At 35.8% G+C, this 18,671-nt stretch overlaps 1 protein-coding gene across 3 annotated transcripts; it reads left to right on the top strand.

Annotated features, from left to right (window-relative positions):
- The first annotated feature begins 4,332 nt into the window (after window positions 1-4,332).
- Window positions 4,333-13,509, top strand: LOC149843429 (SUN domain-containing protein 3-like). 3 transcript variants are annotated; one of them, XM_090001826.1, is made up of 4 exons: window positions 4,333-4,541; window positions 10,341-11,629; window positions 12,454-12,539; window positions 13,211-13,509. In XM_090001826.1, exons 1-4 carry the CDS (start codon window positions 4,412-4,414, stop codon window positions 13,437-13,439), a joined length of 1,734 nt encoding a protein of 577 aa, XP_089857952.1. In that variant the 5' UTR covers window positions 4,333-4,411; the 3' UTR covers window positions 13,440-13,509. The 3 variants fall into 3 exon arrangements, with proteins under 3 accessions (XP_089857952.1, XP_089857953.1, XP_089857951.1); XM_090001827.1 differs by lacking the exon at window positions 12,454-12,539 and having other exon boundaries at window positions 13,211-13,451; XM_090001825.1 differs by lacking the exon at window positions 13,211-13,509 and having other exon boundaries at window positions 12,454-12,880.
- Window positions 13,510-18,671: the final 5,162 nt, after the last annotated feature.

Genomic DNA, 18,671 nt, shown 5'->3' with positions numbered 1-18,671 from the left:
TTATGATTTTTTAAATAACATTTTTATCACATGAAGTTAAGAAGAAACACAAAAGAAAACTTCATTAGGCCAAAACAAAAATATTACAATAATATACAGGGATAATTTCACTTTGCCAACAACCAATATGAAAAAGAACTAAAATAGACTTTTAATGTTGACTTTACAAAAAAAAAGTAAAAATTACACAAATACACCTATAAATAATAAGTTATTATTGTTAAAAAAAATTGAGGTGAAGGAATAAGACTTATCTAGATTTCAAAAAAATCTTTTATAAATCTATTCAAAAAGATGTGAGACGCTTTTTTCAAGCTTCGATTGTTTTTTTTTTATGAAAAGGTAAAGCAGGGGCAATTTTTCGATCTCCAAAGTTTAAAGCACATTGTCGAGATAGACAGATATGCAATAAAAGATCAAATGTGTATGAGTATTTAAGCTAGAAATAAATTGAATATATCGATATGAAAATCACCTTTTTAAGACTTTGGGGTTTGTTTAGTTCTTTTAAGCTTATCTTCAGTCCAACAACACCTTCACACATGTATGATGATTGTTGCAATGGATTTGACAATGCCTCTGCATAGATATGGAAGCTTAGGGATCGAGCCGAGAGGATTAGAGTGAAGGTAGGGGTTAGGATAAGCATTCTCTCTAGACCCAACACTCAAACAAGAGATTTCTAGATGTTCCAGACTCTAAGGGTCAGCCCCTATTTATAAGAATCATGGATAAGATATGGATCAAAAGTTTTTTGGATTTTAATTCAATCTAAATGGATATGCGCTTATCTCAAAGAGGGGATAGAGCTCATCCAAGAATAGTTCTGCATGGGATATGAGTTTTGGTAGGATATGATTTAGGATTGTTCTATTTTTTTTTTGTTTTAGAGAGACAATGCTAGGCTTTTGGGTGTTTTTTCTCTAAATGATGCACGTGGATGAGGTTTCTTATGGATTGGATATGAAAATTTTGGATCTTCATATTAAAATCAGGTTGTACTTGAGATCCATTGTGTCATAATAACTTATTTTAGTCATAATTTTTTATTTGGATATCAAATTGAGACACTTTTTTTGTGTGTTGGAAAGCTAGCATTCTCAACTTTAATTCATATTTTTAGTGCAAAATCAAATTTAATCGTTTTGATAGTAAAAAATGTGCTCAATATAAGCTCTACTTGAAAAATAAGATTTTTACTAAACAAGTTACCTTATTGTGGTCATAACTTTCTACTCAGATATTGTATTGACTTGATTTTTAGCTTATTAGAAATATAAGATCCTTTAGTTTAATTGATCTTTTGAAAAAAAAAATCTGAATGATAGCCTTTTGAAGTCCAAAAATAAAGTTTAAGCTAACAAAACTTTGAAATGACATGATCAAAATTGAGGTGTTTATAATTATATATGAAAGGTAGCACACACATAAATGATGCAATATATTACATTCCTCAACTATTAAAATAGAATTATAAATCTTTTTTAGCATTATGGATATGTTGCATACATGCCAATTTTATAATTTTTAAATAAAAAATAATAGACACTAGGTTAAACAAGCAATGGTTAGTGATTGTATTCCACTTATAGTCAAAATATGATTAATTTATTTTAACCATCACTCCTTTTTCATTGAAAATTAATTAGCCCCATTATAAAGAAAATGCTTGACCCTGCCAAGTGGCACCCCCTCCCTATCTTATATGTAAGCTAAAAATTGCTCAATTCCTTTTCTAAAACTATGTTCTTTTTTCACTTTTTAATGATGGTAGTTTCAAACCTTTTTTTACGCTTTTAATTATGGTGAATATATTTAATCTGTGTTCCTTTTTTCTCTGTTCTAGGGACACCATTTTAGGTCTATGTCTCTAATGACACGAGCTGACAGGCTTAGACATGCCAACATTGATACGGACACATACTACATTATTTTTTTAATAATTTTCAATAAAAAATGCTATTAAAATATAAAAATAGTTTTATGTTGATTAAAAAATTAAAAATTGTTTCCTCATGCCTTATTTTTCAGAAAAAAAAAACTTTCAAGTTTGCAAGTCGAACTCATGCCACGTGTTCACTAATGTTTGTTGTGATATGTGCTTTTCCTTTCTCTTGTGGGATCAATAAAATAAGATGAATAACCTTTTGAAATTTTTTCAAACACCTCCCAAACCTTTTGGCCCACACCCAAAGTTTCGGAGTTTGCAAATGCCTATCAAAGTTTTTTATATTGTTTAATCAAATTACTCACATCATAAATTAATACTTGGGTTGTCCTTGGGTTAACCTAACTCATATGTTAAGTTATTATTTTATTCTTATAACTGACAAAATAAAATTACTAATTTACCTTTATTCTAGTCTACAAGTATGAATAAATAAGTTTGTCCCTGCATCGCCGACACACTTCATATCAGTAGAAAATGGATAAGCTATTTTTTAAATAAATGCAAAAATAGTAAAAATTAATTTTTTTAGTATTTTAATGGTTTTAACATGTGTCCCGATTGATACATAATATTTTTATATTATTTTCTGGTCGGTATAGAACGATTCGCTTGAGTATCGGTATCGGCCGATACAGATGAATCGGTAGCCCAACGATTCAGGGCCAATACCGATACTGACAATTTCAAAGATAAGGTTTTTTTTTTACTACTAATTTTCTAATTCTGTTCTACCTCCATTATTTCCATCACCACCAGCACTTCTCCGCCAACACTATCACCACCACCACCATCGGTACCACCACTTCTACCACCGCCATTACTGCCACCACCATTACCAGCACCACCAGTGCCACAGCCGCCATTACCACTACCACCATCACCATTATTACAATGATACTTGAACCCTTCACCTTTCTAATAATAAACAAGACCTTAACCACAATACCATAAAGTTTATTGTTAGGTAATTTCATAAATTTTTTATATAAACACCAGCTAATTCATTCCTTCATCTATTTCAGACGAGTTCGCGAAGGATAACTGGAAAGTGACGGTAACTACAAAAATTGCAGGCGACGACAAAGGAATCAAATGGGACGATCCGAAGAAACAGAAAGAAAATGGGCACATTTAACATCAGAAGAAATTAAGCACGAATCCTGTCGTAGATAAAACTGGCGCAAAATAAAATGAGCTAAATATCGCGATTAGGGCGAGTAGTGATGAATCATTTGTGTGAAAAACTAGGGCAAAATCAAAGAATGGAAGAGTGATGCCGCAGACAAAAGAGATAATTCGTCTCCGCAGGACGAAGGAGAGGAGAAGAAAGAAGGAAAGGAGGAGATGACGGCAATGGGGCTTCGATGCCATGGTGGGTGCGGTGGGGCTCTCTCTCTCTCTCTCTCTCTCTCTCTCTCTCTCTCTCTCTCAGGGAGAGAGAGACGTCATGACTCGTGATTGTGGCAAGTGAAAGAAAAAACAGAAAAGTTTCTTAAAAATTTTAAGCTTTTCCTTATGGCAAAACATATGGGTAGCATGGTTATTTTAAAATTTTATAACAGAATTAATTAGAGATAATTAAATTAGGATCATTTGATTAACTCAGTTAAAAACTTTGGTGGGTATTTGCAAACTCTAAAATGTTTGGTGTGGGCATGAATTAGCCAGAAATGTTTTGGGGTATTTGAAAGTTTTCCTAACCTTGCAGTTTCTTTCTCAACTATAAGTCACATAAAAAAAAGTATAAAATGACTTTAGTTTTTTTAGTTGCATATTTTAAATTAAAACTATAGTGTGATGTGCTTTAAATGTGTATCTATCGCTCTTTATTCATCTTTGTTTGTCTAAAACAGAATTAATGCAACTATCATTTACCTAGGCGCCACCCATATGGACGGGCAGCTAAACTATGCGATTAGTTTATAAAGAGAACATTCGTAGGTAGCAAAATCAACAAAACGTTTAAAACTGCATTTATAGACTGTTAAAATCATGAAAGAAATAAAAAAATCATATTTCTCGTGTTTTTTTAGAAAAATATCAGAAAAAACTTGCTTTAAAATTTAAAAAAATCTTGCAAAAAATAAAAACTAACATTAAGATTAAACGTAAAAATCAATTTATCGCAATCTTTATATATTTTTATCAGCTAAGTAATTTCTCACGTTTTTTCCGCTTTATTTTTGAAACAGACACCGATATTTTGTCATTATGTAGGTAGATATAGGACAGAACACAAATCCCATAACCGAGTCTGACTCAGCCGAGTCCCTGGAGTCTTCACCAAACTCGTAGTCCCCCTCGAAGCCATCTATTCTCGGATATTCGCCTCTTCCCCTCCGAAAATCCAGAAATCCGTTCACCAACATACCAGTGAGAGAGAGAGAGAGATCCATGCAAGAACTATACTTTCGGCGATACCCCAATTGAGACGTCTTTTAGTTTCTCCACGGATGAGATATGCATAGAGGAGGAGGGGGAGCCTCAAATAATGGAAGGAGAATCGGTAGGACTAACACCATCTCGTTTGTTGTTGCACTCTCCATCATCTTGTGTTCTTGGACGGCTGCCTCCTCAAAGGGACATCAAGGTACCAAAGCCCATCCATTTATTCGTTGGGTTATGTGTTTAGTTTATTCATTTATTGAGTTGTGATGATTCTCACTAGCTTATACAAGCGAAACCCGTATCTTGGTTTCGATCTTTTGTGTTTCATGTGTTGATGCCTTGCTTGCTAAGTTCATGTGTCTCTGCGGTTGTTCATTGAATTTGGGGGATGCCCATTTTTTTTTTGCAAATTTGATTCTGTGAACCGTATATTATTACATTATATTAATTTTCACTTAATTTTGATGCATACCCAGTTTAGATTTTTGGGTTTTTAAGTAGTACAATGAGTTTGATACAGGGGGGAATTTTATTCATTAGGATATTGGCTTCCTCATGATATCATTCGTATCCTGTTTCTGAATTTGACATATCCTTGCTTCCCTTGCTTGAATGTTTGATGTTGACTTCCCTTTATATGTCTCTCTTTTACCTCTTTACGTCTCAATACTTTTGCTCGCTGGGTATGCTTTAAAGGGGTTTATATTTCTTCCGCTCCTTTAAGTACCTAACCACATCAAGTTTTGGTACTTTCATTCTAAGATTTCATTACCATTCCTTTTCAAAACTGAGATTGCAGTTGATGTTTCTCTTATGGTTTCTTTTTCCTATGTTAAACGCCCATTTGTGTTGATGCTCGTTTGTCCCCAATATTGTGCTTTTCAATAGCTGTAGGTTATGTAGTTATAGTCATAAAGGATCATGCCCATCTCCTTTTGGTCTTTTCAAAGAGTATAAAGATCAAATTTAGTCAACTCTAAGTTGGTAATCATAGTCACAAATATCAGTCTCGACAAGGCAATTTCTCACACTAATATACATTTAGTTGATAAATCTCGGGAAAATATTAGGAAAATGCCAAAACTTAAATTTTTTAAAAACTGTTGGGAATTCTTTCCAGTTCCTGCTCTGATTTCGTCCGATTTGGCATGATTTTTATGATGCCTCGACCCCCCTCCTGCATCACCCCTTTGTTTTTCTACTAATCATTTGAACTCCAAATTTGGGAACTCTTGTAATCCTTTCCCGGGTTCCCAATATGAGTTCCCTTTTATTCCAAAGTATCTACATTCACCATCACATTTACATTGGTCACCACATTTCTCACATGCTTAATAGCATAAATAAGTAAGAAAACATGTTTAGGTATTAAAGTACTCATAGAATAATAGAGATAAGTAAAAAATATAAAAGAAGAAACATATTAAGATATAAAAAAGAATTTTAAAAAGAAAAAGCAAAAGTAACTGATAATACCATGATATTATCACGATAATATTGCAATATATATAATTTTTTTATATTTTCAAAATATCATGAGATTTTTCCTTTAATATTTTTTATGAAGTCACGGCTATATCATCTCTATATTTTCAAAATATCACCTATATCTGTGCTTGTTGGCAATTGTTGTCTGGATCAAATGAGATAGCTGGATGGTTAGGTTGCACTATCATAACCAAGGTTGTAAGTATCGTATTGTTATCCGTATCGGTTGGGCCCAAAATAAGATACATACTGTATCTTAAAAAAAACTCAATTTTTTAATAAAGAATTCAAAAAAAAAATCATGAAAAATCAGAAAACTTGCAAAAATTCTAAAAATAATCATAACACATGAAACAACGATGACTTGCACAAAATACAACCATAAAATCACATATTAAGCATTTATGTCCATCATTAAACATCAACTATCTCACAAGAACAATGCAAAATATTAAATATCTTGCAATTAAGAACATGTTACAAGACAAATACTTTCATATTACATAAGCAAAAATATTATGGGAATAGTTGCACTCGATTTTCAATCATTATTTCAGTGCTACATTGTTATGCCGAATCATTTGTTGCCATCTTTGTTGGAGTGTGGAGCTTGGTTTTTATCTTGATATAAATCTTTAATTTTCATGGATCGCGGTAAGTTGGCAGGGGTTTGTAGGGGGAATCGCCTCTTGAGGCAGAATTTTTTTTAGGGTAGCTTTGTAATTTTACTCATAATAAATATTTTTGTACCTTAACCTACTTCCTTGAGTAGAAAAATGGTGAAAATGCACTTTTACTTTAACAAACCGTAAAGGCCCTCTCCATTGCATACATATCGTACCCCCAAATCGCTCTCAAGCATCCTAAGGTGTGTGAATGCCTCTCTAATGGCTTTTACACAAATGAAGAAAATGGCTCTCAAGATGTCTCTAAACCCAAAACTGAAGAATTACGATTTGGCCCTTTTTAAAGTGTGTTGACCCTGTATCATGCGATACACCCCGTATCGTACGATACGATATTGTATGGACCAGTATCGTACAATATATACGATACACACTCATATCACGATATGAGTGTGTATCATATCAATATTCCTTATAGTAATGATTTGTATCGTACTGTATCATACGATACATTACAATAAGTACGACATTGATAATAACCGAGGAGTCTCGAGTTCAAATTTCATTGGGAATTATCCCCAAGCTTGCCTATCCAAAAAAAATGTTGGTGATTGTCATGATCCTAACATGTTTTTTGTATTTTTTGACAGACCTAACATGTTTGTTTTCAGTTTGGACATTGCACATGGCTTTTCTTTTATGATCTCGAATAATTAATTAAGTGAACATGCTGATTTTGATTCCACATATGGGAATGTATGATCATGCTAAATTTCACCATGAGTCTGTGACATGGTTGCCAGTTGAGGAAGCAGGTGTGGAAAGCGATACGGGAAGCGAGGTACTTTCAAAATTTTAGTAAGCGGGAAGCGTGGGACCACTTAGGAGAGAATCGGGAATCGTCTCGGAAGCGACCTAGGAAGCGAACCGGAAGCGACCTAGGAAGCGAGTGGGAAGCGAAAAATAAAAATAAAAATAAAAATAAAAAATACAAAAAAATTGAAAAAATGGGGGAAGCGAGGGGGAAGCATCGGGGAAGCGTGGTGAGAAGCGCGCTTCCCCATGCGCTTGTTTCGGAAGCGCGACGTTCCGCGCTTCCGAAGCGTGCTTCCACACTTACCTAGGCGCTTCCGGTAACTCTGGTCTGTGACTAGATACTTGTATGATGAAAAGACTGTTGTGTTGATTTTGCTGTTCTTGAAGCTACTTATTGCTTTCACAGTTGTTTCAGTAATCATAAAGATTTTTGTATTGTCTATATTGATTCATTTTTTTGCAATTAAAATAGTGCTAGTTATTGCGGGTTATTTGCTGACTCACATTTTTCATCCAAAGATTGATAATTATGGGGGATAAGTTGATAACAATGCCAGGGGATTAACCCTTAGCAAAGCTTAAATTCAAAGAGGGTGGGGGAAACTTATTGCTCACTATTCAGCTACTTCTAAATACGCATCTCCTTATGATGATTATCACAATGATTTGTTTGCCCAATGTGTTTTTGTTTAAATCATCAAAGTTACCATTTGAAATATGCCCATAAGGTTCACAATATTGATATTATTGTTCTCAAATATGTGTAAATCCCATATGGAATTTTAGATTAGTTACTCTTCCTCAAGGAAAATTAGAAAACTAGGATTAGTATGCAATGTCACATATCATATGCATGTTTTGCAAAATGTCATATGAATTCTAAAGATAAAATAATGCAAGACCATATGAACGCTTGTAAGATACAAGGAATAATAGTTAGGATGCGAATTGTGCCTAGCATCAACATGATTACCATCTTCCTGTACGCTTAAATAAGTGAACCAGCCAGTGTTGGCTTATACATGTGTGCAGGGTAGACTGGATGTTGTTTTTCTCATGTACCAAGTAAAAATCAACTGGAGTATTTAGTCCTTCAAACATCTCAGTTTTGGTTTTGTGTTATCAAAAAGCTTTGTGCCAGTTGTGACTAGTAGCCTCCATGACACGGTAACAACTATTCACTGAAGATCCATTAATCTTAATATGTTTCTGTAAAAGTATCTTCAACAAGATACTAATAGCAATATTACAGTATTCTTGGAAACAAATGCGTACACATACGCACAACAAGAACACTTGAAATACTTGTGCACAAAAAGCACAACACAAACTCACAAATGCGCAAAAGCATACCCAAGAGTCATAAGATTGAAAAGGTGCTTGGGCTATAATCCCAAAAGCATAAGAATACACAAGGGGAGAGTCCCTTTAAATAGAGGAGGTGGAGTCCTTGGAGAGGCTCCACCTCTAGCCGTTGGAGCCCCTCCAATGGTCACAAATGTGACCGTTGGAAGGGGCCCAACGACTAGATGGTGGGCCCCTCCAAGGTGCTTTTCACCTTTTACAAAAAGAACAAAAAGAATTACAAAACATATTCCGAAAAGAATATGTGTAAAAAGACTAAACTACCCCTATGGCTAAACAATTAGAAATATATATTTTATATATATAATAAGTAGATACATATACATATATATTAATATATGTATATGTATTACCTTATATATATATAATATATATTATAGCATTACATGATTGATTACATAATTTAACAGTTTCTTTCTCTTCCCATGAAAGTTGGATTTATAACAGCCTCATAAATGTCGAGTAGAATTGGATGCCTCATTGCACCCCTACTGGCATGGTACTTGATGTCCTTGGGTCCATAAATTATTGGTTTGTATAACATAATATAATATGTAAATAAAAACATAAATAATATAAGAAAACTTTACAAAAGTGTTTTTTCACATCAATATCACAATGAAAGCACAAATCTGAAAATAGTGTTTTTTTCCTATATAATATTCAACCTTGAACAACTAGAATGAATATATTAAGATTCAAATTGGTCCTTGACAATCTAGTGAGGCACATGACGGATCAAAGTGGTTCCGGATGTCTTTAGGAGTTCTCAGGACCGATCCAGATGTGTTTGGTAAGACTTAGCATGGATCCAGAGAGATTAAGGGCTAGCGCTAGACTAACATGTTTTGGTTATAGGTTTTGAATTTTCAACAGGAACCTTCCTTTCACCAACCCTAAAGCCATACCTATATTTAGAAATGCTTATGAGACACACTTCTATTTAATGAGGGACTTTCTAAATCCCAAGAATAGGGCTCACAGCTTATGTGTCAACCTCGTGGGCATCCATAGTCTATAATGCCTGTGTATGACATATTGGATCAGTAATGTTAATTGTTAATTTTCAACTTCTTCAAGTAAACTGGGTCCATATATCTAAGTTTCGCTAGAAAAAATGTGTTAAGATGCAGAAATCTCCTGGATGGGCTTTGTTGATATATTTGACGACGATCAAATCTGGTTGAATCTCTATGAGGCTTAAAACAGATCCCATAAAATCATCAGTGGCTGTGTGCAGCTAATATGTATCGTTCTGATATCAGCTGAGAACTAATAAAATTGAGTTTCTATTAGGAAGTGAATATTTAGATTATAATGAAGCCAAACTCTAGTAGTTTGGTTACTGGAATTTATAATTACATACTACAAAGTCTGTCATGGTTTAATGAATAAAATGCATCAACTGGAAAAAAATCTTATATAACATTTTGGGTCTTTTCTATGTTTTTTCATCTGTGTGCCTCTAATGGAAATATTCATGAATTTCTGTTGGTCATGTAGTTAATCATGTACATATTTTTTATGGTTGAATTTTTTCAGTAACCATCAACATATTATTGTGAAAAGTTGATACTAATCTTTCATGTAGAATTATTTTTCTCAGCATGTTCATCCCCTCTCATGTACTGCAGTCCTTAATCAGATAGTTAAATCTTTTGGTTATTTGCTGTACTAACAGTAATTTGTCATCTATAAACATATAGATGCATCCACCAATGAAGGGGCAAACACTCTGGATGGAAATGGTAGAGGAGTATCAGTTATTGATTATGACTCAATTGCCGATGAGACTTCAGTTGAGAAAGTTGCATATGAAATTCGTGCACATAATGTACAAAAGAAACACAAATTTTTCCCAGACTTAGAAGGTCTGGAGCAGTGTGATGTTTTGGATTTTGAAAGGGAACTGGAAGAAAAGGAAAAACTAAAGAGTGACACCCCAGATGAGGAGAAAAAGGCTGATAGATCATCTCGCACCTCTTATCTTGGCCTCAACGAGTTCCGCAACAAAACAATACATGAGAAGGGGAAAGGTCTTGATGGTAATCTTGAAAATATCACTCATAGAATTCAGCCTGGTGGGGGTGAATACAATTATGCTGCAGCTTCAAAAGGCGCTAAGGTTTTGGCTCACAACAAGGAAGCAAATGGAGCTGCCAGTATTTTGGGTGGAGACAAAGACAAGTATCTGAGAAACCCTTGCTCAGCAGAAGAGAAATTTGTCGTGATTGAACTTTCTGAAGAGACCCTGGTGGATGTGGTTGAAATAGCAAACTTTGAACACTACTCATCCACTTTTAAGGATTTTGAATTGTTGGGCAGTCTCATTTATCCAACAGAGACATGGATCTCTCTTGGCAAATTTGTTGCAGGGAATTCAAAGCATGCTCAAAAGTTTGTGCTTCCTGAGCCAAAGTGGGTTAGGTACTTGAAGTTGAATCTCCTTAGTCATTATGGGACAGAATTTTACTGCACATTGAGCTCTGTCAACGTTTATGGAGTTGATGTTGTTGAACGGTTGCTTGAAGACTTAATTGCTGTTCCTGATGAACTTTCAGTACCATTGTCAACTCCCAGTTCTATCGAGACCCCTCACAATGCAAATGAGGGCGAGATCATTCAAGTCTTAAATGGACCTGACCATTCTTCAAAAGGGTCCAGTTTACAGCCAAAAGGTATTGTTAATGGGTCTAAAATGGATATGCCAAATGAGAAAAATGAGGTTTTGAAAGATGAAATCCCTGACCCAGTAAAAGAAATCAGGCACCAACCAAATGGAAGAATACCCGGTGACACTGTTTTAAAGATTCTGATGCAAAAAGTCAGATCGTTAGAGCTAAACCTGTCTGTGCTAGAGGGTTACTTGCAAGAAGTGAACCGCAGATATGCAAACGTTCTCCCTGATTTTGACAAGGAGCTTTCTCAGACTGTATTTCTTCTTGATCAAACTAGGTTGGAGATCAAAGATATTGTGGAGTGGAAGGAAATGATGGTATATATGTCATTCAAATCTGGAACATGCACACACTGGCATATTTTCTGTAATGTCAGTGAAAAAATTCACAATCTGCAACTAACAACTCCACGGTGTTTTTTTTCAGTTCTAAATATCTTTAGTAGTTCAAGATTAAAGAGTAACATCACATTTCGTGTCTGTAATGATATATTGTATAAGCATTATCATTTTCTGTTGGTATTCTCCTTGGAGATCAATGCTTTTTAATCACATTATTCATTGTTTTTTTTGACATTGCTAATCATGTCTGGATGTTCATTCTTGGCCCATATAATTTTTATTATTTATTGTTTTTTTTAAAAAAAAATTAACATTGTTAATCATGTCCCAGTGTTCATTCTTGGTCCATGTACTTTTTATTATATTCTTTACTTTTAAACATATTTCACTTTTCTTAAGAAATTATTGCTTTCTACACAGAAAATCCTAGGGAGAGATTGTCCAGTAAATTTTACTGGCTACTTTTGGTGGGCTGCATCAAAGCCACCATCAAGTGCATGTAATAGATATTAGGTAATCATGGACTTGGTAGTCCTGTAAATGCCAGATAATTACATGCATGCTTGCAAAGAAATTTAAGAAATTTTTAAGGCTTATGATCTTAGAACTTCTTAATAGGAAGATATTGCAAATTTTAAAGTCATAATCATGTAAACTTTGTAAAGATCTTTATATGCTTTTTTTTCTCTTCTTTTTTCTCATTAATCATTTTCAATTAGATATATAATTTAGTTCTATAATGTGTGTGTGTGTGTGTGTGCGCACGCACACGCTAACTCTCCATATTATAAATGTGACAGAGCAAAAGCATCAGTGACTTTATATCTTGGAGATCTGTGGTTTCATCTCAAATGAACATATTGATCAGAGATAATGACTTCCTCAGGTTAGACGATCACTGCAATAACTATCCTCATGAATTAAATCTGGCAATGATTGTTGGGTTTATGTTGATTTGTATTGTCATAGTTATCATTTCTTTGAATATGCAGAGCATGAATTTGAAAGTGGTCAGAGGTGAACTACTTGGATTCTGTAATGTTGATGCATGTAGCAGAGTTGTTCCTGAGAGTTTATTAATTCCATGTTTTAGCGCATGTGTGTACGAGTGTTTATTGAAGAGAACTGTTCTCTTCTTTTCTGGAAGTTGGAACTAGAATTAGGGTGTTTCTTATCCAGTTGGCAGAAGTGAGGAACAAACTCGCTTCATACTTGTTATAAAAAGTTTTACATTCGACCAGACTCCATTGTCTGGTCGCATGACATTTATGTCATATGAGGATTGTTGCATATACAAACGTCATCCATGGGCACTAGAAGCTAGAATCATCGTATGCATGATCATATTGATGTTTCTCTAGTTCAGAAATATGAAAAATGAATTCAATTCAAGACTTATTTAAACCTGAAAGATGGTTGTCATGATAATTCCAGATCTTTCTCAATTTTGATATAAAGGTTTTGATCTGGCTTAAGGCCATCAGGTGGAAGATTATATAATTTAAAACTAAGATACTTGTTTGGTGTTGGTTTTTCTCATTTTATTTGCTTTTGCAGAATGGAGGTGGAGAAGCTTCTGAGTGATCAAGCGAGCCTGGAGAACAAAGAGCTTGTGGTGCTGGCGCTGAGTTTCATACTTGGGTGTTTAGCCTTCCTTAAGTTGGTTTCTGATCAGACTTCAATGATATTTAGCACTCACGAGTCTCAACAATTCTGCAGAACAAACAGGGCCTGGCTCATGCTTCTGATGAGCAACTGTATTATAGTGTTCATCATCTTATTGTAATTATTTTGTTGAATCTCTCTCTCTCTCTCTCTCCAACATAACGTCCCAAACCCTCCAGTCATTTTTGCTCAAACCATTTGGGTGACAAGGAGATGCCTGCTTCCTCACCAAGCGGTGAGCATCTCCTTTAGCTATTTGGCTGTCAGTTACCAACTTGAACGCTTTTCCGGCAAGCAAAACTCTGCAAGAGGCTTCCCTCCTTTTCAGAGACATCAACCATCTAAGCTTCCCCAGTGCTGTCCAAATGCGAAAGCACTGGTTCAGCTACGACTGTTGGGGAAGGGAGGGGCAGGAGCTCCTGCTCTTGGAAAGCATGTTTGCTTGTTCAGAGTCATGGCTGGTAGTAGGAGATCACCAAAGAGTTCGCCAAAAGATCGACTCCATTTCCTATAAAGAGGTTTCTCTTCTTTTCTCGTCAGCAACTATTACACATGTTCTACCACCAAGGTGGTATCCCATGTGGTAGGCGGGGTCCTGTAGGCCCAGGATCGAATCCCTCTGTCACATGGGGCGGCTGTTGTTCTGGTAGGGGTCCACCTAACCCCAGCTTGCCTTTCAAAAAAAATAAAAAACTATTATACATGTTCTACCAATGGGGGCTCCGCTTGTCTGGTAGGAGCAGCTAGGGCACGTCACCTTGTGTTGGGACGTTGCAGGTTCAAAACCCAATGGTATAGGTGTAGAACTGGTAGGGGTCTGCCTAACCCCAGCTTGCCCTTAAAAAAAAACAACTATTACACATGTTCTTGTTGGTCATTTCTATGTGCACAAATTCTCTCATATATGAACTTTGGTGAATATGGGAAAAATTAACTATTTAGAGATAAACAACTTAGCATTCTTCAAGAAAAAGAAAGGTTCGGTCTAGTATATAATGGTCTTTTCTTAATGACAAGGAACCCACCCAGGTTTAAGCCACCGCCCCAGCTTAGATGATAAACCCTGGGAGTGAAATTGGTCTCACAATCGCATCTTGGTATAGTCATGGGCACCCATTTGGGGTTTTACCTCGAGACATATGGGCCTTCAGACTACCCCGCTCCCCTAGCCAAAAGATGTAGTAAATAAAATAAGAATACAAAATACTGGAGTGACAAAACTCTTCCATGAGTGCCATTATGGCTTAATCATGAAAAAAATAAGACAAGAAATTTAATTAAGGTGAAGACTTGGTTGCCTTATTGGAACTCTCTAATTGCATGGTCAAGGTTGTTATCACTTTTGTGGGAATAGAATGACATGCAGCGTTCGTAGATTGCCAGCATCAGTTAAAGCTTCTATCTTCTTTTCAAACCTCTCTCTCTCTCTCTCTCTCTCTCTCTATATATATATATATATATATATATATATATATATATATATATATATATATATATATATATATATATATATATATATATATATATCTATCTAGAACTGGGATAGTGTTGCCAACGGTTTGGACTTGGGTCCAACCAAAACCCGTTTAGTTGGGTTTCAACTGGATTCAGAGTCAGAGTTGGATCAGCAGTGCAATCCAGTTTGAATCTTGGAATCAGCATTTCTAGGCAGATTTTGGCTAGGATTTGGGTATTATGCTCACAGCCAGAATCCAATTCAGTTCTAGTTATTGCATGTTCAAGTCCAAATCGGAATCCGACTCCAATTGAGGTATATCCGATTAGTCGGATATGATCATTACCCACATCCGAACCAAATCCGTACCTTTACTACATCCCTAAACTGGGCCGTTTGCTCTGCTCACTAGCTAGAGGGTCAGTTATTGATTCAGTATTTGCTTGGAAAGATCAACCACCTGAATTAGAATCATATATCAAGAGATATAACGCTTTTACCAGATTGATTGATGAACTGATAAGGATCCGCCTACCCCCAGCTTGACCATCTAAAGAAAACTATGTTGCCGTTAATCTGGCAGCACAAGCCGGTTGTGAACATCAGGGGGTTTTAATTGTCAGGTAGTGTTTGGATAAGGGAAAGGGCATTCCTTTTCTCCCATGTAAATCAAATCAACACTTGAGCACTTGACGACTGTTGGGAGTTCAAAAGGGGGAGTGGAACAAACCTGCTGAAACCAGACAAGGTAAAAGGGTTGGATCTGGGTCAGGTCCTACTCTTTCTTTTATCCTCTGCTCTGTGCAAACTACAATTAGCAAAACTCTGTTTAAAACATGTTTTTCAATGAAACTTAGAAAACCAAAAAAAAAAATATAGAGATACCAGCAAAAACTTGTTTTTCTAAGTAAAATGTTCAGAACACCAAAAAGCTATATTTTGAAAAAAAATGCATATTTCAAAATGGTCAAGTATTCAATTTATAGCAAGCTCAGGAACTTGGATTCTGGTATATACTATGATGGGTCAGACCCAGACAGGTCACAGTCAGGACTTCAACTGATCTTCATCCCTACTAACCAATCAGCTCCGTGTGGACAGACCTAGATTGGCTCTTGGTAAACACATCCGTTGTTTGTTGCCCTTAACTATATTCCATAAGGAAAGGGTGGTGTGTGTGCTCCCCGATACACAAATTCACGTGTTCCTGTGTGTACGGAGGAATATCTTGAGACCCGCGATAATTCATATGCCAATGTTGCCCACAATGACTTTATAATAAAATAACATATAAAAAAGGTAGATATGCTTTTGACAAAAATGTCCTCCCGTAAGATAGATATGTGTTGAATGAAAATGTCCTCCCACTCCCTGTAAATAGATTTGCACATTTCGCCTTTGTTTTTAGCTTGTGTTACAACACATGGTTGCCTTCTCGTTCCTGCCTGATGAGTTGTGGAGCCTGATTCATAGTTTTTTTTTCTTACAGAAGGGGGTATGGGGGTTCCCCCGACGCGGGTCCCACTACGCAGTCAGCGGGCGGAGGTCAGGGGGGGTGCCCTTGGCAGGGGGTCGTGGGGGGCAGCGCCCCCAAAAAAATTTTTTTTTGGACTTATGTTTGAGACTCGGTTTCTTATGGATCAGACCCAACTTGTTTAGGTTCAGAGTTGTCGCCCTTGCCTTGTATAAATTCTTTCTTTTCTTTCTCTCTTGTAATTGTTGAAAAGAACAATAAGATTTTTCTCTGAGCGGTCGTAGTTTTTTTTATTTTCTCTTTGTTAAAAAGAGCGATTTACAGTAGAAATCAAATCAGAGAGTAGCGATTTACAGTAAAAATCAAATAAGTGAGTAGCGATTTACAGTAGAAATCATATAAAAGAGTAGCGATTTACAGTAGAAATCATATCAGAAAGTAGCAATTTACAGTAAAAATAAGATAAGAGAGTAGTGATTTACAGTAGAAATCAAATAAGAGAGTAGCGATTTATAGTAGAAATCAGATAAGAGAGTAACGATTTATAGTGAAAATCAAATCAGAGAGTAGCGATTTAAAGTAGAAATCAGATAAGAGAGTAACAATTTACAGTAGAAATCAAATCAGAGAGTGGCGATTTACAGTATAAATCAGATCAGAGAGTAACGATTTACAGTAGAAATCTGATTTCTACTGTAAATCGCTACTCTCTGATTTGATTTCTACTGTAAATCGTTACTCTCTGATCTGATTTCTACTGTAAATCGCTACTCTCTGATTTGATTTTTATTGTAAATCGCTACTCTCTTATCTGATTTCTACTGTAAATCGCTACTCTCTGATTTGATTTCCACTGTAAATCGCTACTCTTTTATCTGATTTCTATTGTAAATCGCTACTTTCTGAATTGATTTCTATTGTAAATCGCTACTCTCTTATCTGATTTCTATTATAAATCGCTACTCTCTGAATTGATTTTTACTGTAAATCGCTACTCTCTTATCTGATTTCTATTACAAATCGCTATTTTACTCAGTTTGACATTGTCACCATTATCTCTGTTGTAAATCGTTATTCTCTGTCTACTCAGTTCGACGCTTGCACTTTGGTATTATGATGAACAATAGATAGAATGCTGATTTTTTTGGTAGTTCAACTATTTCTCACAAACAGGCGACGACAAAGGGTGCTCCGACGATAATAGATGACGACGACAGCAAAATGTACTCCAACGACAACAAACGATGGCAAAAGGTGCTCCGACGACAGCAAAAAACGACAAAGGGTGCTCTGACGACAGTAGACGATGGCAAAAGGTGCATCATCAATCGAATTTCCTATTACAACAGATGGTGTATCGTCAAAGGGTGATCTGAAACATTTAGGGCGACATATTGCGAGGAGCTCCTGTTAAAGCAAAAGAGTTTACTCCTTAGGGCGAAAATGATGATGATATTAACCCTGTCTGGCAGAAAGACATTTTTGTCATTTTCTCGAAACATCATTTTATGACACTAATGGCGGGAAAGGGTACTTAAGTCTTTGCAAACACACCAAACTCCAATGCTAAGTGATGCACACATGCGTGTTTCAGGGGGAAACATATAACCTGCTCCGTTCCATAAGTATCAACTCCAAGATCTTTCATCAGCCATCTAATCCATATAATATCCGTCATCACTTGAGTCATGACTCAATACTCAATTTCAACTGTAGATAAAACCACTACTATTTTTTACTTTTTCAAGAAATCAACGAACAAGGCTAAAAAACACAAAAGCTAGACCCTTTAAAAATCTGCATCACAATATCCTCTCAATCAGCGGAAGTGGATGATAAAAATAACATATCATAATACATAGTATCTCATGTATCTAATAATCTTGAGAACAAGGGAAACTCATAAATTGACTCACTGCATTATGATCTGAAAATAGTCAAATAAATCAGACTGCTCACCAACTGCCTATACACGAGTACGATCTTGTCCATGGATACAAGCCATGCAAATGTCTTTGCACCTAGGTGAGCGCCTGAAGCCTCGTAAAGTGTGTTTAAGAAATGGCTCGACCATTGGTGGGAATAGCAAACAGTAAGGAAGCAAAAGCAAATTCCCCCAAGTGATCACATCCAGCGAAATAGATCATCTCCCTCCTTCAGCTTCCAAGAGGTAAGCACATACATCACCTTTCAGCCATTCCTCAAGCTTCTTGTCTTTGAAATCTCTACTAAACTAAATAGGCCAACCTTCAGCCAGCTGCAACCATTATATTTGGCCATACCATTTGTCCTTCCATAACCTCAAGTTGTTCCTGCTTCCCAGGTTAACGACTGACCTGGAAGTGAAGCCCTATTAATGTAACCCAATGCCTCCATTTGCTGGATGAGGTCCACGTCCATGGAGAGTGACTAAGGTCATATTT

This window comes from Nuphar pumila, chromosome 3, assembly GCF_984573655.1.
Source record: "Nuphar pumila chromosome 3, dmNupPumi1.hap1.1, whole genome shotgun sequence".
In the NCBI taxonomy this organism is placed as follows: domain Eukaryota; kingdom Viridiplantae; phylum Streptophyta; class Magnoliopsida; order Nymphaeales; family Nymphaeaceae; genus Nuphar; species Nuphar pumila.
Note: the sequence above shows the minus strand (reverse complement) of the source record. Positions and strands in the feature narration are given on the sequence as shown.

Bases quoted from the DNA above. Each gene is read 5' to 3' on its own strand.
- LOC149843429 (XM_090001825.1), top strand. From the start codon at position 4,412: ATGCATAGAGGAGGAGGGGGAGCCTCAAATAATGGAAGGAGAATCGGT. The intron at 4,542-10,340 runs GTACCAAAGCCC...ATAAACATATAG, and splicing joins CTCCTCAAAGGGACATCAAG to ATGCATCCACCAATGAAGGG. The intron at 11,630-12,453 runs GTATATATGTCA...TAAATGTGACAG, and splicing joins TGGAGTGGAAGGAAATGATG to AGCAAAAGCATCAGTGACTT.